General features: G+C 42.4%; 3 protein-coding genes across 3 annotated transcripts; 2 read left to right on the top strand and 1 right to left on the bottom strand.

Moving 5' to 3' along the window:
* Positions 1-204: 204 nt before the first annotated feature.
* On the top strand, positions 205-3,027 carry rex1bd (required for excision 1-B domain containing). Its single transcript, XM_026344685.1, has 5 exons — positions 205-348; positions 751-833; positions 1,023-1,227; positions 2,234-2,322; positions 2,594-3,027. Exons 1-5 carry the CDS (start codon positions 343-345, stop codon positions 2,664-2,666), a joined length of 456 nt encoding a protein of 151 aa, XP_026200470.1. The 5' UTR covers positions 205-342; the 3' UTR covers positions 2,667-3,027.
* A 146-nt stretch (positions 3,028-3,173) lies between these two features.
* On the bottom strand, positions 3,174-11,364 carry crlf1b (cytokine receptor-like factor 1b). The gene is made up of 8 exons (XM_026344697.1): positions 11,034-11,364; positions 9,302-9,580; positions 8,527-8,656; positions 8,144-8,316; positions 6,506-6,663; positions 5,860-6,028; positions 4,491-4,672; positions 3,174-3,679 (listed from the first exon to the last, which is right to left on the bottom strand). The coding sequence occupies exons 1-8, from the start codon at positions 11,089-11,091 to the stop codon at positions 3,656-3,658; spliced, it is 1,173 nt and encodes a 390-aa protein (XP_026200482.1). The 5' UTR covers positions 11,092-11,364; the 3' UTR covers positions 3,174-3,655.
* A 635-nt stretch (positions 11,365-11,999) lies between these two features.
* tmem59l (transmembrane protein 59-like) lies at positions 12,000-21,859 on the top strand. Its single transcript, XM_026344809.1, has 9 exons — positions 12,000-12,079; positions 12,326-12,498; positions 13,684-13,789; positions 14,539-14,633; positions 14,779-14,931; positions 18,658-18,763; positions 18,895-19,009; positions 19,416-19,533; positions 20,148-21,859. Exons 2-9 carry the CDS (start codon positions 12,334-12,336, stop codon positions 20,304-20,306), a joined length of 1,017 nt encoding a protein of 338 aa, XP_026200594.1. The 5' UTR covers positions 12,000-12,079; positions 12,326-12,333; the 3' UTR covers positions 20,307-21,859.
* The last annotated feature ends 519 nt before the right edge of the window (positions 21,860-22,378 follow it).

The raw sequence follows: 22,378 nt of genomic DNA, 5'->3' as shown, positions 1-22,378 counted from the left end.
TCATTTCGTACGCAGGGCTTAATTTTAAAGGTACCTAAATTGTGTACACTATTTTAGATGATTTAGTTTTTCCCTATATAATTCATTAACAACTTGCTAAACTTTCATAGTTCATAGATGAACTTCGTTTAAAATATTAGAAAAACAAACCGGTCTTGTCTTTTATTTTGAAATCCACTGTGCTACAACCTCCACAGTGACGTCATTTCCGGCTCGTACCGTACCTATCCTGCTGATTCACATGTAGAAAACAAATTGTGTATCTGAAAACATTAAAATGTCACAGTTATAAACGTTGACATTTTTAAATTAAACTTAGCGGCTTTTGCTTTCTGACATGTTATGATGGTAAGTACTCTACATATAAATTAACGTCTCATAGGTTCACAATCAACAGTTCACATGTGCTAAGCTAAGCTAAGCTAAGCTAAGCTAATAGCAACTTGGCCACTAGCAACAGAGATACAGAGATAACTAGTGGGCTTCACCTTAGTGAAGCAATGTGAAGCTGAGTGTGTAAAAACAAAGTGTTTACTTCGTTTAGATAGATCTCGTTAGGTGTATTAAGATGTTGAGAGTTATTTGTGATCAGTGTGATTAAAAAAAAACATCACTAATACTCTACATAACTTACAAGAGATGTATTAAAAGAGCTTATTTTTCCTCACTAAAACTCAAAATATCTAACAACTAATTTATAATAATATATAGAAAATCTCTTTGACGTGTTCATGTGCTTCCTCCATGTAGGTCCCCACAGACTCTAAATCCCTGATCCAGAGGTTTTATCATCTTCAGTCTGAGAGGTTGGAGACCTATCGCCTCTTTGAAGAGTAAGAGTCTGGATTTAGTAATAAGGACCTAACCTACATGCTGTTGTTATATTGCTGCAGAAACTATACGCACATTCACAATAACAGTCCTCTCTGTCTCCACTTTCTTTCAGTCAAATCAATCACACAAATATGAACTGTAGGCCTCATAGATTTCTTCTCTTGTTTTAACTGCTGACTTTCTTCCAGAGGACACGAGGCCTACTTGAGGACAGGGCCCCATTATGACTTCGACCACTACAGGCAGCTGGTCCATGAAATAACCCAGGCCTTTTGCGGCATTTCCAAAGAAGTGCTGGAGATCAAGGGAAGGCTTCACCATGAGTTTGACAGACCAGACCTCTCAGAACACATTGAAAAGCTCCAGAGCAAAGAGAAGGAGAAACTTGAACTGGTAGGAAACTCTCTTTGTATATGGTGTTTGTTTTTTTTTATCAGTCCAGAAGCTGAGAGAAAATAAGGTGAACAAGGGGTATTTTACATTAAAGATATATGTATAAAAATAATTTGTAGTAGTGGTAAGTTTTCTACATTTTCTGTGACAGTGGACTTAATGTGTTATCAGCCGTGACACCTTTATTTTTCATTATTGTACACTGTTTGTCCTACATATAGTAGTATGATCTGAATTTTTTTATTTATTTGTATTTCTTCTTATTTTTCTTCTGTGAATTTGTATGTTCTCATAGTTTAAGTTTAGTATTTTATTACATTTTAATACATGTTTGCCTTAAAAACATTTAGAACAATCTCTAAGAGCTCCATTTGTTGATTTGTTTTATCTGCTTTAGGTTAAGTTATATAGTTAAGGTGATCTCAATGTTCCCCTAATGTTTGATACACTTCTCTTGTTTCACCACAGGGAGGCACAGTGAAAACACATTATGGCTTCTTTGTCTTAAAGCAGGTTCTGCCACTGTCATGTTAAAGACAGTTTTCAAGCTGGCAGATCAGTCATAAATGTTTAGTTTGTACTGAATAGCTCTAGAAGAGGAAAACTGGATGATGCTTCCGATAGGGAACATTTTTTGGACTAATTAGTTTAGTTTAAATCATTCAGTGGTGCTACACTGTTTTTCAAGTAGTGACAAAAAAGGAAGGCTGCACTGTCTCTGTGATGATCATCATGGCTGTACAGACAGCTTGAGTTAGACTGGTGTTAAAATGTTACTGCTTTGGTACCCCACATTCTTGAGAAGTTCTCATCTCATACATCTGTTGTTCAGAGGTTTTCTGGAGCACTTTTGTATGAAGTTTTGCTGTTATGTAAAATATTAACTCTACTTTCTGTCAGTAATGTTATAAAGCTCCTGTTATCTCAAAATCCATTCTATGTCTGTGCTCCATCCTCTGCTGATGAATGGTTTGCATTAATCTTATCTGTTGTATCTTCTCAACAGACAGCCAGACTGCAGCTGGCCAGGCAGCAGGCCCAGGATCACCCGGAGGATGAAGACTGGCAAGAAAAAATTCAGGAGATCAAGCATGAGTAAGAGCTGCTATTACCGCCCCTCCGTTTACCGCGTTAGCTCCCCGCTGACCCATTAATTTACTCACTATTAACTTGCTCTCAACTGCAGAACTGCACAGAGGTTCAGGTGCTTCCTGCGTTAGTCTAATGTAACAGGCTGTCCTTTGTTACCACAGCAGTTTTATTTGGATGGGAAACAAACTGAAATATTCATACATGTAACATTCATAAATAATTACAAAACACTTTAGTTTCCAAATAAATATGTATGTGTTCTTCCCTTGTCCAGAATCATCAAGAACAAAGAGGCTCTGAGTGAGATCATGCAGGACTTTAAGTATGACTCTGAGGAGTGTGATTGACAGGCGGATCCCTGGAGGCTTGCAACCACCTTCTGACATCACCAGACAGCGGGGCTGATGGATCGATTCGTTGCTGCTGCAACTTCCATCTTCTCAGCTGCACGTATCGATCCCCTGCTGGCTCCACCCTGCTTGCTGCTGCAGTCTTACTCCACCCAGGGGAGTTTTCACAATCTGGCTCTGTGTTTCTATCTGTAGTCTCGTGTTTGTGTTAATGCATGTCTCAGCCAAAACGCCTAATCTCGTAATGGAATTGATTATATGTGTAAATACTCTACTTCTTACTGTAAGAAGCCAATGCAACTATCTTTGTTAACTTAATACATTTTATTTTTTAAATGATAAAGATGCTGTGAAGTTTTTTCTCCTCTTTAATGTCCTTTTATACATCATGCACAGACATAACTACAAGATGTGTATATAACAAACAAAATTAACATTTCTAAATTTACAATATATATATAGTATTAAAACGCCTATAATAACTGATGCATACAGTTACATACATACATATGTCTATCATATAAAAATATCAAAAATGAACTAGTGGTACAAAATATTTTTGATGTTTCTCATTTGTAAGTTTAGAGATCCATTTGGTTTTGATTGAACAGTATGTTACTATCATTAATTCTTCAGTCATGTTACCACTGACTTCAAAATAACATTTTAAATATAATCTAACTTGTCTTAGATTAAGTTAACAAAAAAATCGAAACCTAACACATAGCCTATTTTATTCAGGAATAAAAGTGCATTTGCTAAAGGCTGAAATTGTTATTATTATTTGTGCAAAGGCAGTGGACACGGGCTGTGTTGTCTCACTTAATCTTTAACTTTGATTCTTTAAGTGTACGTTAAGTTGTACGACCAGATACTGCAGTATGCTTCAGCCAAAGCATTAGGCCTCTCACACAGCTGGGAGTCTCGGGGCCAGTTATCTGTCAGTGTTCCTCGACGCTGTTCTTGAATTAAACACCACAGTGGCACTATGAATTATCGTCTTGTAGAATCTGAAAAGACAAAAGCAGATGGTTCATACTGGGATAATTCAGTGGGAAAAAGCGTGTAATTTATAATCATCCTGATAATTGCTCCGTCTGGCTGTCACTTTTTCTCTCTGTCTTTCTTTGCATCATTTCTTTCTTATTCACAATGTTTCGTTCCCAGCCTGCTGGTAGTTCTCTGAGAAGATAATCAATGGGAACCTGTCACACTGTGTGTGCCCTATAAAAAAAAACAGGAGACTGCTGAGCTAATTGAGTCAGGTAGAGGGAAGGTTTCTGCAAGTTCAAGGACTGAGCAGGACAGGATGTGGCTGAAGGATGTGAACTCTTTACAAAGGCACATACACACACAGAAGATGCTGGAGCTCTGTGTGTCATTTGGCCCGAGTTATTTTTGTGAAACGGGCTCCTCTCGCCAAGAGAAAACAAAACACAAAAGGAGCACATTACAGCGGACCGTTAATTACATTTACATGTTCATTTCTCTTTGTTGTGGTCGTCGTCTGAAGATCAGAAGTCTACAGAACGTCGTTAAAATATGTCATAAAATCAGAGTGCATGACTGAGGGTATATCTGCTTTTATTCTTCCACTTCTGGGCCAGTAAAATCAAAACGGCACATTTTCCCTGATCATAAAGTACAGACTCAGACTTCAGAGCCATCCGGTTCAACAGAAATCTGTCCTGTTTGTTTTTAACCACATGGCATAACAAAGGCACAAAGTCAGAAACTTAGTTCAAGACACCAGAGCAATGTGTGTGTGTGTGTGTGTGGCTGAGCAGAGGTACTGAAAACAGAGGGGTTCTGCTTACCTACCTGGTTGCGCGTTCTGTGCGATTTCTGCAGCCATACTCTCCACTGATCATAGAGCTTGATGGACATGCCGCTGCAGCCAGCCGCGTGCTTGCGGACCCAGCCGAAAAACTGCTTCAGTTCCCGCCGCAGGGTGGAGTTCTGCTCACCAGGCTTAGGATCGCATGAGCCGCTCTGCGGCCGCTCTGGGAGAGGAAACCGGGGGGGGGGGTGGGGGTGAGGAGGATGAGGGGGGAGGTGAAGGAAAGAGAGAAAGTGATGCAAGGTGAAGGTAAGAGAGAGGAGGAGATAGATTATGGAAATGTATCAGTATAAATGCAATTGCCATGTTTCACCTTTCGTGCTTTACAACACTTTCACTTGTTAAATAAATGTTGTCAATTATATACTAGTATATACTTGACTTGTGTTTCATATGTTTAAAATGTCATATTGTTGTTTTTTACATGTGTACACAGGTCTGTCTGGAAAGCACAGAGTGGGTTAACCTGTTGGAATAATAGTGATCTGTTCTTACCTCAAAGCCTCACGGAGCAGCTAGCGTGTTTGTAGAAACAGTGAGAAACAATATCAGAGTCTCAAATTGGTTTTCAAATCCTAAAATATAGTTACGGCATATTATTAAAAAGTAATTTAATAAAAACAAATTCGACATGTCTGTGATTACGAGCACAAGCTGCTCTTCAGTCAACATTTAGGATGATTCATGTAGTTTAATTTCCCGAAACAAAACGGGCTCTAATAAAGAGAAATGTTTCAATGTTCAGTTTATTGTCTTAAACTGTGGATGTGATCTACCATAAAATACATTTCTGTGAGGAGAAGGCTACTGAACTGCCATAATCAATTCTTTATGGCAAACAACAGAGCCTGATAACAACTTCCTCCCTCTGCAGAGTGAATTCCACATAACCTATGTAACTCATTAGCTGCTCCCAAACCTGCTTCCACTCAACCTTTATAGGCCCTGTGTGTGCTGCAGACAGACAACCTGCATTTTAACTTGATCAATCTTTGAACTCAACAACAAAAATCTATCAAATGTCCTCCTGGCTCTTTGCAGTTCCCTCTAATCATCTGCTGGGAGATCTCTATCAAGGTATCAGGCCTATTGATGTTTGCTTTCTCCTGGGTAACATGCGGTTTGGATCTGCTAGCTCAGGATGTTGAAGCGAGGATAAGCACAACGTTTTTCTGTCTTTAATTGACAATGAAGGGTTGATTCATAGAAAGGAACTAATGGTCAAGATTTGTGGGCATCACAGATGTTTGTTAAAGTTTTTAAGGTGCAAGACAATATTCAGAAGACACATTGTTCCCAGAGCATGCATGGAGCATTCAAATTTTCTTTGTCATTACATCTCTTACTCACTGTCACTGGGTGTGGAGGCAGCGGTCGGGTGGCTCCAGTTACTCCAGATGCCTGCCCTCCTGGAGCCATAGATGCCCACTGGGTTACACCTCACCTGGACAAAATACACAGTCCCGGGCCGGAGCCCTGCCAAACGACATGATGTCAGGTTTCCGACATCATCCACCACCTGAGGGTGCAGACAAAATGACCTACGATGAAATAAAATCTACTAAACAGACAACATACGCTGCATCATTCGTCTCCATTTCCATTTATTATATTCCTCTCGCACAGACTGAAGGGATCACTTTTAGCATTTTGTTTTGCCTCTAGTTTGAATGTAGCCAGAGTAAAAATGATGATATGCATTATATCCTTAATCCTCTCGTGTAATGGTAAAGCCAGAATTCAAAGACATACTGTATTTACATGCACAGCAGGGGAAAAAAATATAAAAACATAAAAGACACAGTTTCTAAAAGCTTCACCTCTGCACTTCTGGCTGTAACAGCTTTGCTTAAAACTGTAAGTATAAACAAGAGACTGAAGATGCAGCAGCAGCAACTTTTTATGATCATCATTTAATGCTCCACTTAAATATTTCCAGAGCAGCCACAGAGGTGTTGTAGCTGCAGAGAAAGTTTTTTTTCATAGGATGGACCACCTTCCACTCAGAGCTGTCCTCCAGTCTGTAGCGTATCTGATATTTGGCCTGAAATAGGATGTCCTTGAGTTCGGGGGGGCTGGCCCAGCGGACCGTCAGCTGGTCGTCAAGGTCACCGACACGACTCACCTGCACATTGGCAGGAGGGTCTGTGGTCACTGGATGGACAAGGACAAGTGGTGAAAAGTTTGTATACAACAGATGTACAGTATGTGGAGCAAGCAGACGGGAGACAGGAGGGGTGACCTCTGGAGAGAGATGAAACCCACAGTGAATATTTTACAGTAGCAGAATTTGGCATTCAGGACCACGAGTCATGGTCAGGTTTTGGTTTCTGTGAGAGTTCCCTTTCCCCCCTCAGTCTCTTCTCATTTGAAGAGGAGACAGGTGAGAGAAAACCGACCGACGCAAAACCGTGAAACACTCACACACATCGTTTCACTTGGTTTTAATAGTTCCAGTAATTCATTATCTAATTAGACGACCACAGAAATAAAACTAGTGATTTGGATCATCTGACTGAAAACATACAACATAATGATTATCAAAACTAATTATCCAAAGAACATACACAAATATTAAAGAAAAAATTAAAGAGTCCAAGTAAGGGAATAAAAGCCTTAATGCACATTTCTTATAAATGTATTTGTTGATAATTTAGCAAATAATGGCAGGTTGTTATTTTTCTCTGAATATATAAAAACACAGTAGATAAAGTGAGTTTGAGCGGCTGCTTTGGTTCAGGTCAGTCTGTACTGTCCTGCACCTCCCATGTTGGACTCTTCTAGGTAAAATAAAACATTTTATCTAGTGCAATAAAGTGTGCAAACAAATCAAACGCTTTGAAGAAGACAAAGGCAGAGGACAAGATAAAAGGAAAGAGACAAAGGAAGGAGCTTATTAAACAATGTTTTAAAAGTCTTGTAAAGGTGTTTCCTGTTGGTAACCGTCTGCCTCAGACATCCTTCACTGCTGATGTGTGACGCTGTTTGTCAGGTGACGTGCTTCGTTTATCGCATTCAGCTGGAGTTGAGGAGGAAAACCAAGCCATATTACCGAGGCAGTGCAACGCATCATGCACACTGCATCGCGCGTCCTTCTCCTAAAACACACTCTCAGCCTGTGTGCAGCGAGGATGAATGGTAGGAGAGGACGCTCGGTCCAAACAATAAACACTGCTTTCAAAACGTGGAATTCGCCAGAGGCCACCAGATCACACGTTTACGTTAAGGCTGGAGAAACTGTGAGGAATGACTGCTATTGGTCGTACTGTACATCACAACCTCAGTTTCTCATTGAGAAACCTGTGAAGCCTTCACGTACTCAACAAGCATCTGCTGTGTGGTCAGGTTTTACAACTAAACTGTTTATCTTAGAGAGGTTCAGCCCAAACCCATACAGCAAACCATAACAAATAAATCTCTCCCAGAGAAGTGTGGTAGCCAGATGCAGGAACTCTTCAGACGAATAAACGTAAGAGAGGAAAGGCCAAGCCAGGTCAAGCAAGGACAGGACAGGACAGGACAGGACAGGACAGGACAGAAAAATGGATGAAAAGACGGGAAAAAGCTGGAAACAGTTGTCTTAACGAACGTCTGGCAGTTAGAATCAGGATTCACAGCTTCAGGCTTTACTTACCTACATCGAGGATGTCCAGTGTGGTGATGTCAGAAGTGGCTGAGCCCAGCTGATTGGTTGCCTCCACCCAGATCTCATAGGGCGTGAAGAGGGCGAGGTTGCGGGGGATGTAGCAGGAGTAACGCTGCTTTACTGCGCCGTCATTTTCACATTCTTTCTCTGTCCCGTACCACCTGGACACAAACACAACCTGCACCATGACCAAGATCAACTCTGCCGCTCGTTCGGGACCATTTTTGACGACACTGAATGTTTCTGGTTGGTTTGTGTTAGAGATGTTAGACTGCGCGTCTCACACGCTCTCTATGAAGTTGCAGCTTGTCTATCTGAGCGGTGTGGACGAGGAGATCACCTGTGAGCTGCGGCAGGTCTGAGGCGCTCACCTCAATTTGTACTTGAGGGTGTATTTGGTTCGGATGTGGGTTTCGCCCGCACCCCCAGGACTCCACTTGCAGCTCAAGTCCTTTGTGTTTCGGGACCAACATGTCACATTGAGCGGCTTTTCTGGAGGCGCTGAGGGAAACAAAGAGCAATGAAAATCAGTTTCATCATCATCATCATCATCATCATTTAAACTTCACTTTAACAGACACACATCAGGACCTGATGGTGAATTCTGAAGTCAAAAAGCCAATTTCGGCTGAATTCATGTGAAAGCAGTCCGTCCATCAAGCCGTTGCCATAGATCAGTTATACAACAGGCTTATAGCATTATAGACAGATTCTAATCACAAAGGCTTTTGTGCACAACCGATGATGAATAGAAAGTTTACAGTACACACTGTGAGTCATCACGTTTTCCTTTTTGAAAAAACAGTATATTTACGTTTAAGATGATGAAACAACAAGTTATATTCCATTTTCAGACAGCACAGATTCATAAAAACTGCTACAGCTGGCTTCATAACATCTTAATGTTTTATGGAGCACGCTCTGGTGCTTATGGTTTTTAATTTTGCAGAACTCCCTTTGATTTAAACATTATAACACTGAGCTTGCTAAATAGTGTTAAAAATACTGTTCAAAAGTCATTTAGTCATTCATTATATCATAAAATACACAATATAAACAGACTCTACCACCTATTAAAAGCCTTGAAGCAGCGTTGTTAACCCAACTGCATGTCAATCACACGTCTCCAAACATCGCTCCACTTACTGCCCACATAGAGACAAGAACCAGCCAGGACGTGTCCATCTGCTCCATGACACACCAGGTTGTCTCCAGACTGCTGCTGGGAGCCGTTCAGGTTGTGAAGGGTGACGCTCAGGGCGTCAGAGGACATCACGCTGTAGGTGCTGATGGAGAGACGCATGCCGTTCAGCGTCCAGTACAATGTGCTGGCGTGGAGGCCAAACTCAGGGTCCAGTGTGCATGTGGCCGTCAGACTGGAGCCGATACGCAGGATGGGATCTTGAGGGGAGATCACTGCTACATCTGGGTGATGAAAACACACAACATTGACATTTTATTGGTTGTAGCCACTACATGTAGCGGGTCTGGCTGCTATGTTTTTTTTTTTTTTGGTGCAGTCTGATTTGTTGGAATGTGTCAGTGTTGTCGTGAAGCTGGAGGGGAAAGAGCAACAACAAAAACTTGAAATGAAGCAAATTTCTTGCCAACCATAAGAAAACGGCGTGTGAGGTGCCGCAGCTGCAGCAGCAGCAGCAGCATTGCACCATAACAGAGCAGGAGCTCAGCACATATTTATGACCCTGTAATGAAGTGGATTTATGGGGCCTCGTAGGATCACTCACAAAGGTCACCTTGCTTTGTCTGAGAAACCCTTGAATGCTTTTCCATACCCCTTTTAGACTTTTTGCCTTTATGATTGATGCCCATGGGAAACCCTGCGCCGTGCGTTTGAATCTTATCACTGGCCTCCGTCTTCACCGAGATACGAGAGTTTTACTAACCCATGCTGCGGGTGGGCGTTTGTAAAGCTTTCTAGCATATGTTATGCTGCGCTGCTTCCAGCCTCAGCTAACGTGAAGACAAATGCACAGAGAGGAACACTGTATCTATATCTACGTTGCATTTCATGCATGCAGCAGCACCATTTAACACTGTTCATTTCTTTTTTGTCACTGGATTCATCACCATCGTGTCTAATAGGCCTAGTTCCTGGTCTAATTCACCATAATTCAAACAAATGTCCAATGATTACTCTCACAGTAGGTGTTGTTGCAGCATCTGGATTTATTAATAATCAGATGCTGGAATAAATGAAGCTGGAATAAATGAATGTTTGCTATAATGAATGTAAAATCTTTGTTATATCAGTGTGTCATTTGGATCCAGTCTAATCTAAAAGTTTCCCAAAGTTTTGTTCATAATAGCCGAGGATTCAGTTACACTTCAGAGATATCATGACAGACCCAGCAGAGTGGTGTAAATGCTATGTTGGCTGTCACAGAGTTTGCCAAACAGGTTACTGGGACTTTATCCCTTTAAATACCTGTATGTCTGGATGCACTAATTCACTGCAGGTACTGTGCTACACAGTGTTTATAGTATTTCTGATCCAGACATGGAGATGTTTCTTGACTTGTCAGGTATTTTATTTGCAACAATGGAAAAAAGGGGCATTATTTTATCTATGAACAGTTCATCAGCTAATAAAGCACTGGACTGAACATGCACTTTGTTTTTTCTGGAGAAACTCTTCTCAAAAGGAGGGAACCAAACAGATGTATACTAATAAAATAAACAGCTCTATAATTATTAATAAAGGTGCTGTTATAACAACCTGTGGTCATCTAAAGTGCTGATTGAAATGAAGATAACGTACTTATTTAAAAACATGAACTGGTTTTGTTGGTTCACAGATCTAATCTTCAGGTCGACCGTGCACCTCCCATCTGCTGAGTGTCAAGAGTTTGGTACTTACGTGTCGAGGAGCACAGCACATGTGGGGCAGAGAGGAGAAGAAACATGAAGGAAAACATAGTGGTGTCAGCTCCTTCCTCCCCCTCTGTCCTGTTCTACTCTCCACAGAGAGGTGAAGCTGGAGGAGGGACGGCGATAGTTGACTCTGCGAAGAGGCTGTTCACAGAAACTCAGTGAGACCAAACTGACTCCAAGTGCTCACACGAACCACGAGGTTTGTTTCCTTTTACGCGCGGAGCGGCCGCTGCTGCTTCTGCAGCTGTAACTCGGTGCTTCGTGCAGTTTGCTCCTCCCTAGTTTTCTCACACAAGTCCCAAGTTATTAGTGCAATTTTGCCCCCTCCCAGACAGACACACCCCCACGGCACACAGCGCACTTTTCTTAGTTTTGTGGTGATGACCGGAGACTGCGACGCGTCAGGTGAGTTGGTGACGTCTTAAGTAACGTGTCCAGGTGAGTGAGTGTGTGTGAAAGAACTGTATTTACACAAGAAACATCATAAATTACTATTATTATTATTATTATTATTATTTAGAAAATATATAATATAATACAAATGTGTGAATTGCAGCTAAATTCTTACTCCAGTGTTGTGTTTATGAATGAATAATAATAATATTATATGATGAATCATACGTCATTTAAATTCCACTAATATCTGAGCAACTTTTAAACTTCTGTATAATAGTTTTCTAACATCAGGATATAACTCTCCTCTTTCTCTGCAGTTTTTATACCGCTTTTATATGAAGCTATAGTTTATATATGTTATACCTGAAACATAGAGTTCATTATTATTTGTTTATTCGATTTTTGCACGTTTACACCCACTTATAATAAATAAGATTAATGAGAGTGTTTGTCAGTGCACAGGCCCACTGCTAGTCCTGCCCTCACTCTGCATGTCGTTGGGACCAGTTCTCGGCTCCTCGGGTCTCCTCCGCACAGGTTCCAGCAGGATCTTCATCTTCACACTGACTGGAAATAACCTGTCGATCCATCTGCTGTGTGCCGACGTGAAGCACTGCAGCGAAGGCACCTCTGCAGGTTGGTGTGTGTGTGTGTGTGTGTGTGTGTGTGTGTGTGTGTGAGTGTGTGTGTGGTTGCAGCGTGTGCGTGACGATGATGATGATGATGATGCGCGTGACGCCACGAGCAGAAGCGGATCAGCGCAGCAGACGGGACCCGGGCTGAAGCAGCAGCAGCAGCAGCATCATCATCATCCGCACCAGCGACGCCGCCACAAAGCAGCTGAGCGCTGGTTGAAGCTCCACTCTCCGCTCCTCTCTCCAGGGTTTGAGATGCTCCGGCTCGGCGGCAGGATGTGCGGCTTCTCGGCCCTGCTCCCGGTGCTCCTCGCTGGGCTCGCCGCGGCGTCCTCCGATCTGTTTGACAACCAACTGGGAGACATCAATTACTGCAAGAAGCAGTGTCAGCTCACCATCAAAAACAGAAGCCCTGCGAAAGTAAGTGATCCTCCCGTGTGCTGTAGCGTAGGCTGTCGGCGCACAAAGCGCATTAGGAGCTGCGGGTTCACGGCTACATCCTGCTGTCCGACATTTAGGCGTCTGCAACCAAATGCAGCACAACACAATCCCGCTAGTATAATATAAAAAGGGGGGGGGGGGGGACAAACGCGTTCCTGTCTGTGTGTAATGACTGGCACCATGCTCGCTGCAATTCTTTTTCGCTGCATCCTCCTGGATGCTACGGCGCACGGCTAGGCCGAAAAATGGATGCAGCTCATTTTCCTCTGCACCTTAAAGACTCGTCCAAGAAGTGAACTGCATCCAAGCTCCTACTGAGAAGCACTTGGACTAAACCGCGCCAGTCATTTCTTAATGCGCAGTTCAAATCCGCCAGGCCAGGAGAGGCGCAGACTATGTGGGATGGGGGCAGACTGTTGTGAGCATCAAACAATGATCCCTTCTTTCCAGTTTCAACAGACAGGGCCACGCTAGAGATGGTCGCCGTGGATTTGGACTTTGAGCTTCTCTGCTTTCGAGCTGTGCCTCTTTGCGCGTCTCCTGCTCCTCCTCCGCCTTCAGGTGTGGTTCAGACATCCTGCGGGGCAGAGGGAGCAGAGCAAAGCCAATCACCCTGACCTGATTAGAAGACTGTGTTTGTGAAAACAAACGGCTTGTGAATCAGGATTGTTACTGGAGAGTAAACTAAATGATGGGATAAGCAAATGAAAAGGCGCCGTCTGTGCCACATTGTGAACAAACAGTGAAGCGCAGTAAAGAGTGATGACAGAGTCGAACCTGTAATAAACCGTCCATGGTCACGGTGAGGGAATCTCTTTGTCTCTTCTGGTCTCACAGAGGTCAGCAGAGGGCGCTGTTGCTCTCCTTTGCAGTGACAATGAAGGCATTATGATAGGAGGAAGTACAGTAATCTTCTCTCCTCTCTCTGCTCTGCTTTTATACATGTGGCTCATTATTACCGGTTTTCCTTTACAGACACTGAACGCCTCTTAAAAACACTTTATGACAGCCTGTAATACATCAGCTGCACCGTGTCATCAAGAGATGCCATAACCCATCATTGTCATATTTCCTAACAAGGTTATGCAGAGTTTACCCAAGAGTGCAGGAGGCATCTCTAATTTTGTACCCCCCCCCCCCTTCTTGTCTCTGTCTGACTGGTAGGACTCCATAATGAACGCCTGTCACCGTGGCTGTCGCCTCTACTCCATCTGCCAGTTTGTCAATGGCAACGCCGGCTTCAATACCAGCAGGGAGGAGTGTCAGGGAGGTGAGTCAGTGTGTCGATCTGTCTGTTGTATTGTTTGTTTGCATGAGTTATGGCGTTTTTGAGCAGACTGAGGCCACAATTGCAGCTACTGAGGCCTTTAACCCTTAATATGTTGTGATGTAATTTGTGCACACTAAAGTAAGTCCTCATAGAAGAAAAGAATTTAGATTCCAGCTTTTCAAAATAAGAGATACACATTTTTTCACAGGCCCTCCTGTTACGGCTGCCTCTGTTCTACATCAAAATGTGGAGCACAGCAGCTTTGTTAAACATTGCTTTGCTTCCTGTAAAGATGGCAGACTCAGTGGGTCTTTTCTGGGCGTTTGAGGCTTTTCGCTCTGTTTGAACTGCTGCATTGGAAATCGATGTTGTGATTTGCCATCCAGACAGCAGTTGCCCCACTGGCCCCCTGTTTCAATAATGGCTGCTCACCTCACCTCCCTGACGCTCCTCCCTGCTGGTATTGGAGTGAATAATCTCCACAGGGGCCGACAGATGTAGCATCTCCCTGCATCATTATTATTCTTCCCACAGAAACAGCCTTTACCAGCTTTATTTCTTCTTCTCTCTTACTCGACTGACTAGTGCTCTGTGTCCCCTCTCTTTTTTTGTGCGCCGTCTTTCTCTTGTCCCTCTTCCATCTGCACTCTCCACTCCCTCTTGTTCTCTTCCTCTTTTAACATCATGCCTCTTCTTTCACGCTGCACAACTGTCCCTCTCTATCTCTCTCTCCCGCTCTCACTTACCAGCCTGCCAGGAGGCATATATTAAGCTGCTGGAGCAGGAGGCCTGCAGCACAGGCTGTGCCAGCCAACCCTCTGAACCTGAGATCAAGAGGAGGAAGGTGAGAAAGGCCACTTTGCAGTCAGTGGCCACACACATGCACAGTAAATGCAGCTACTGCAGCCAACATCACTTGAGTTAATGAATAATAGGACCACTAAAACACATATAACCTCCTAAGCGAGTTTCTACCTTTTCTTCTGCAGCTGAAGGCCATGACTCTCCGCCCGAAGCCCCCATCTGTGATGGAGGCCGTGTCCAGTTGGTGCAACGACATTGTCAGCTCCGCTCAGAGCTTCATCTCCTCCACCTGGACCTTCTACCTGCAGGCTGATGATGGCAAGGTTGTGGTTTTCCAGGTAGGACTCTACTCTGATGCTCTCTGGGAAATACATTATACAAACACAGCAGCATTGTGATTGTTTAAGTTTTTATTTTAAGTGTGAACCTTTTTCCTACCTTGGTTGCTTTCTTAGTTAATTTAAGTGATTTAAACTCAAATCTTGTCAGCAGACACACAGCAGTTTACAGGAAAGTGGAGTTTTCAAGTGTCATCTGGCAAATATTTTACAAATAAACCCCGGTTTTAGTTTAGCTCTGGTAGTGCAGAGTCTCTGTGTGTATGTACTATTCTGCAAAACACAGACAAATGATCACTGAAACTGCACAATTTATTATCCTTATGTCATATTTATGACCCACCAAGTCATGATGGTGGAAAACTATAAAATTAATACCTGTAATGCTTTTTCATTTCGTATGTTTTTAATTGGAGGTTAAGAGCAAGCTATTAGACCTTTATAGATTATTGGTGGAGCTAACCTCTGCTTCCTGTTAAGATAGCGAAATATATCCTGTCCAGTATGGTGCTGTAGAACTTGGGTCACTGCCAACACATCTCACAGGCCATTTTATTGTCAGTGCATCTGTGAAGGTTGAGTGAACAAGGGCACGCAGCAGGATGGAGAGAAACTGTGGTTGAACTGAGAGCACTGCAAATGTTTTTTTGTTGTTTTTTTTTTTCAGCACTTTAATTGTTTATAAATGTCCTTTTAAATTATGTCACTAGTCTCGGCGCCGTGCATATTTGATAATCTGCAGAGGTAGTTTTGAGGGAACTCGTCACAGGACAGAGACCCACTGCAACATTTAGCAGGATTGTGCTGAGGAATAAAGCAGTGGCTATGACAGAGAAACAAATTCAAAAGTTATTTTCAGAATTTGAACATTTTAACTGAGTGGACTTGACAGGCTCGTTGTTGTCATGGCTTGATTGCTGTATGTTAGGGAAAGCCCTGTTTGAGTGGCTGTAGTTGGCAGGATGCCTCAAAACCTTCTTACGAATCTGATGAATTGCTAAAGGACAAAGAAACAAGTCCTTGTATTCCATGCTGATCCATATTTTTTTAATATTAAAAGAAAATCTAAAAAAATCTGGCACACATATCCCGCAGTTATCAGTTGTCATGTGTTTCTTGATTCAGATCTGGTTCCAGATACACAGCAAACATTTCTTCACATTTTCTTTTATTAAAATAGCAAATTCAGAGGTTTGTGTAGTCTTGGCAGAAGTGTGTGCTTGCAGGATGCTTTCCAGTCCAACTTATGATCAAACTGCTAAAGTGAAAGCTGTGCACCACCTATACATTAAAGCTATAATAAGATTTGGTTTCTCTGCCCACCAAAGTGCAAAACCATATCCTCCAAATTTCAGAGGCTGCTCTGAATCCTGCTGCTCTGTGGTGGGTTTTCCTGTTATAAGAATAATGTCACTTTGATGGCACATTTAGCTGCACAATTAAAGGGTTCAGTTGGAAATGATAGTATTTACGCACCATACCCATACAGAAGGGCTTCTGTGTAACAGCTGCGTCTTGTGTATGAAATCTGATATTAAGTATAAGAACTTACGTGCAGGCTGGACTCTGAGTCTCCACCTCACTTGAAGAGACGGAGCAGCCACAGAGCAAGAAATGACCAACATTTCTTTCAGACTCGGTGATGGATGTTTGCTGTTTATGGCAGTGACGTGTGGGCTGAGGCAGTGAGGGGAAGCCAGGCTCCATGGGGCTGTGAGAAGACTATCAGGCCTGTTTTCAGCTGCCACTGACTTGACAGATTGACTCTCTGAGTGTTGAAACAACAGAAAACGTCCAGCTAAGTTGAGAGACGGCTGAAGGGGCAAAGCAGGCTGACGCTGCCTGAAATACAAATTATATGGACATCTGTAATGACCTGACTGTCTATGTGCACTACAGTCCATCCATCTGTGTGCTTGTTTTCTTGTATTGTGAGACTAACTCCAGTCCAGCCTCACACACCTTAAAACCAATCAGGCAGCTATCAGTAACCATCCATTGCATTAGTTAGCTCAGATTTAAGGGTGGAGTTAAGTCACAACGAATAAGAAACTTGTAATTGGGGAGAAATGCTGCTTCTACCACAATGATTACATTCTATAATTAACACCTCCTTGGTATTTTGAAGAATCAGCCCATCATAGAGCAGCGGTGTGAGGCTGTTTGGGTCAAAAGTGACTTGATTAAAGACTTCCTCTAACTGAGCTGCAGCGTGTTAGTGAGCAGGCCTGGAAAACAAAATGATAAAGGTATAAGGCTGAGCAAAGGAGAGAAGGCTCTACCCCATTTTCTCTTGACAGTTTCATTAGTCATTCTGCCCAAATTGATTTTTAAGAAACAAAAACCTGCATAAGAGATGCGTAACTTTGATTAATGACGCAACATTCATCGGTTAGAGTGGCACCTCTGCATAGGTTACTCATCCGGGCTCAAGAGAGTGACTTGACTTAACGACAAACATTATGTACAGGAAGGATAAAAAAAAGCTCTTCTGTCATTGTGGAAATACAAATGTTTACTTGCATTCACATGACTATGATGAATGTAGACCCGTTGTAGCACCATGCGTGTAACTTTCAAGTTCTTTTTGTAAAATCTGACCTCCTGTACAACATCCATCTAATTGTAAGCTCCGCTCCCCCTCTTTAAACCCTCTTTATGGCAGAGATGCTTATGAAATCTCAGACCCCTCTTTCTTTCTCTCTCTCTCTCTCTCTCTCTCTCTTCCTGCCTTGTGGGAGCCAAAGTACCTTTTGTGCTCTCTCTCATAATGCATGACAGATGCAGATCAGGCTCCGCTCATACTGATGGTTAGATCTCTTCACTCTGCAGCCAATGAGAGTCTTTCCCCCCACATCTACCCTCATGTTTCCACAAACTTCGCACTGGTGCTGCATCTGGTTTTAATGCACTCTGTCAGAACATATTGTTGGCTATGGGTAATAAACCCCTATATAACTTTTTCGAGAGCAGAGATGGAGGATTTAAGTGTTTTGGGGGAAACACACTAACCAGCCAGTCAATCCACAGCCACTTACAGTATGCTGCAGTGTTGTTGTTTTCGACATGTGAATAAAAGCATTTGTCAGGGAACAGATGAATCATTTCCTGTATAAATCAATGAGAATTAATGAAACTGTGAATTAAGTTTGCTTGTTCCACATTAGAGTGTGAGGCGCAGCAAGAAGTTTCAAAGTTCATTGATCTGGTTAAGTGTCACAATCGATAAGGGAGGGCGATACTACTGCAGTGGGATACTGTACTGTTCTAAATCGGTGTGTGTGTGTGTTGTTGCTGAGGCCAGCAATTGTGTTGTTACAACCAACTACAGCTGCTGTTGTAGTGGAGGGAAGGTCAGCAGTGAGGAACCAAAATCCCCTTTTAATGAGTTCTCCAGGGGAACCAGAAACACTGAGCACATAATGAAACACACAGCAGTGCACGCACCGACAGTCGGCTGACTGAGCAGTGTGTGTATGTGTGTGTGTGTGTGTGTAGCAGTAGATTTAAAAGTCATATTTCAGAGGTGAAGTCTCAGTTCATGGGGTTTGATTTAACAGATTTGGGTGGAAGAAAAGTACAGTGAGACACACACTCAACACTGAACAGGCTGCGAGGTGGAAATCATTCACTTCCATGTAAACGGGTGTTCACAATGTGATTAGTGAAACATATGACGAATGAAATGAAATCAGATAAGAAAGGCTACTACTACTTTCTCCTCAGAGCCAGCCAGAGATGGAGTACTCGCTGCCTGAGCTTCAGGCTCCTCGATCCAACGTGGCGGACAAACCCTGGCCTCAGGTCCACTCCCACACCCAGAGACCTCATGGTGAGAACAGTCACACGACACACCCACAGGCTGCACATGACATTTCTGTTGTGGTGGTTATTTTTCCTCATTAGGAGGGTCAAACTTCACAAGCAACTGAAATCGTGCTTCTCAACGAATCTGTTTTTCAGGTGTGAGGGGGCACGGAGAGAAGGGAGCATCGAAAGCTGGAGGCAAAGGGAAGCACCCCATCCAGCACGCGGACGACCCCACCGCTGAACACGACTTCCTGGGCTGCATGTCGAGGTGAGTTATGCTGAGTGACAGAGAAAAAGCTGCATTTTCTCTGTAAGCTAATACAAGTTTCATAGTTTGATTTCCTCCTCTCCGGGCAGTTTGATGTAACTCTCTTAAGGTGGCTAATCCGTCAGAGTGAACGTCATGTCTGCATTTATTACTGTCACAGTTAAAATATTAATGTAATGTTGTGTTATTTTGCAATGCACGCTTTTTCAAATCACCCTCGTGATGGTACAAGGTAGACGTTTTATTGAGTGAAATGGATTATCTGATCTAATTCAATGAAGCTTCTCGCCTCTGGAAGGTGGTTTTAATACTCCACCCGTGCAGGCGGATGTAATTGCTACGGATGTAACTACTTCAATTCCATTTCTTCCCTCTTATCTCCTGCCTCTGTAATTCTGTGTTGCAGGCGTTCAGGTCTTCCACGGTGGATTTTAGCGGCCTGTCTCTTCCTGTCCATCATGGTCATGTTGTGGCTCAGCTGTGCGAGCCTCGTCACCGCACCGGAGCAGCACATCAAAACGCAGGTACGCACACATATACACACACACACACACATACACTGATGAGCAAATATAACAGAATGTAACAGTGACTTAATGAGCTCAAGGTTCGGTTTCAAATTCAAGGGGACTGTTTGTACCCGTTTGGTGACTCAGCATGTGCTGCAGTGAGAGGAGGCACAGTGGTGATACTGGCAATACACTGCCACACAACATCTTTGGGTGAAGTCTCTGTTCATGACCTGCTGTTATGGACCTCTCCAAAATTACACAATCCCTTTATTAGTTTCCACTTTTATTATGAGTTTGACAATGAGGTCAGGGAAGCAGAGCACGACAGCGGTCTCATTCTTACCAGCATTGCCCACCTGCAACTATGTGGACACTGCGTTATGGTGTTTCTTTTCACATTATTTAATCTCTTACAGTCATCTGAAGGTGTTTCAATTTGAGTAACGTGTACTTCACATTTATTGTGGCTTGAATCTTGTGCTACCATACCATCAGTGGGTTACAGTACTGTATATTATTATAGTATATATTAATATTATACACAGTTGTTTACAGTGCAAATGAGCCCAAAACACAGTTTAAATAAATAAAGTACCTGATCTTGTTTATTTATTGTGTCTTTTCAGCTGAGCATCAATGGAGACAAAGAGTTCCTGGACAATGCCCACAAAGTCAACCCGTACCACCTGAGTCCCGTGATCGCCGTCCCCATTAAACAGTCAGAGGAGAGCCAGGAGGCCGGGCCTCTGCCGGTGAAAGTTGACCTCAACAAAACATGTGTTTAGAGAGGAACGGTGGGAAAGCTGCTGTCTTGTTTCTCTGTGGCCCGTCAGCAGAATTTTTAAAAACATGTTTTTAAGAGCATGGCACCCTCCCTTCTGTTAAACCTACCTTACTGAATCATCTAGCTTGTGTTGATCAGACAGGTTAGCTGTGCCTGTTATCCATTTGATTTCCTTGTACAGTCCATCCTCAGATTATCCTTAATGACTGGCCCTCCTATTGGCTCGTTGCTTATTGATAAGACAGCGCTCTTGTCTCAGAGCCACGCTGGAGACAAGCAGAGAGGATGGATTACAGCTCCGAGCTTTCATATCAATTTTGGTGTCTACTGGGGACAAGAGAAGAAAAACGCTGAGATTCATTTTAGATTTAATTTTCCTCATTCTCACAGAGACTTCTCATTAATTAATGGCTCACTGGGTGTGAGGAAAAGTAGTGGGGAAATGAGCGTGAGAGAGAGAGAGAGAGAGAAAAGGGAGATGAATGAAAGGTGAACAAAATATTTTGATAGCGCTCTGGTGAGCGCTGCAGGAAACATACTGTAACACACAATTTTCAATCTGTTCACATAATCAGCATCGCGAGCTTTAAGTGACATTCTTTTCAAAAGTGGAGCTAGAAATTTGAAATCCAGTTTTTCCTCTGCGTGTTTAGATGTGTCTGTAACAGAAACACTTTAATTTATGAGTATTAAAATCAACTGGTCATCCTGAAACAGGAAATTGATTCAAATTGGATGATGTGTCTGAGAATGAGCTAAATCCAGCCTTTATTTATTTCCCTCTCTATTTATTCAGACTCATCCACGGGTTGTCCTGTTATATAGTGTTATATAGTGTTATGGAAGTGCCATGTACAGTTACTTCTTCATTCACATATATTTGCTCTGTATGTAAAATATACTGTAATAAAACAGACTGGCAAGAAATGTGTAGAGAAGAGAGATTGCACCTATTACTGTATTATTCTACTGCTCTTATATCACTTAAAGAGTTCTTAGCTGTCATATGTACCATGTGCTTTCTAATAGCTGACTATTTTGTATGTCCTAGGAGCACATACTGAAGGATAACCTCTGTAACAATGTGTAATGCAAAGCTTTTAACATAGACTTTTGTTATGGAACAGAGTTGCACAGTTTTAGACTTTCTGTTTTCCTCTCAGTGTTTTCGATGTCCTGTAACGCTCTCTTTTAATCCAAGCTGTGTAGACAATAAGCCATGCATGCAAGTGACGCTTCGATAGTTTATCTTAACCGCCCGCCAGGCCAGTATGGCGCAACTCTACTGTAGACGTGTGATTTCTTTTATTTATTTATTTTTTTTGTGTTCAAATTTAGTGTAATCATTGAATAGAAAATTTACCAGTGAATGACAATATGCTCACGATTTGAAGGAAGGACTCTTGATTTAGAAGCCATTCAATCAATATCTGTGCTGGTTCAAACTAATATCATGAGGGTTACGATATGATTTTTAAACTGTGTGGTTTCCTTTTTACTGGTCTGTTTATTTTCAATGAAATGATACAACATGACGAATAAAGTGTTTCCATTGTAAATAAATAAGACATGAGAGTGTTTCATTTAAAAAAAGAGAATACAAATGAAGCTGTGGGATTAATGAAGAAAAAGAAAAGAACTGGATCTATGTTAATGCTGGTATCTGAAAGAAGAATTAAATCTATGCTCCATGGCCAAAAGTGTGTGACACTCTCACATGTGATTGTTGACCATCTCCATACAAATGAACAGGCATTGACATGATGCTGCAACAGCCTCTGCTCATCCTGGAAGGCTTGAAGACCTGAAGCGAGTGAAGAAATCAGCTACAATGAAAGTATTAAGTTCAAGCAGGGATGTTGTTGAGTCCTGCCTCACAATCTGGTTTCAAGTTCCTCACAACTGTGTTAGACGAGGTTAAAATCAGGGCTGTGATCATGACAGTCAAGTTAATCTGCTGGTACATGCACATGAATCCAGCTTAATGCACAGGGACATTGTCCTGTTCATGAGGAGATCGTTCAGTTTCTTATAAAAACATTTAGCAACAAAACAGCATTTCAGCACTGTAAA

Source organism: Anabas testudineus, chromosome 4 (assembly GCF_900324465.2).
Source record: "Anabas testudineus chromosome 4, fAnaTes1.2, whole genome shotgun sequence".
NCBI classification, from domain to species: Eukaryota; Metazoa; Chordata; class Actinopteri; order Anabantiformes; family Anabantidae; genus Anabas; species Anabas testudineus.
The sequence above is the reverse complement of the archived record's forward strand: the minus strand, read 5'-3'. Positions and strand labels throughout refer to the sequence as shown.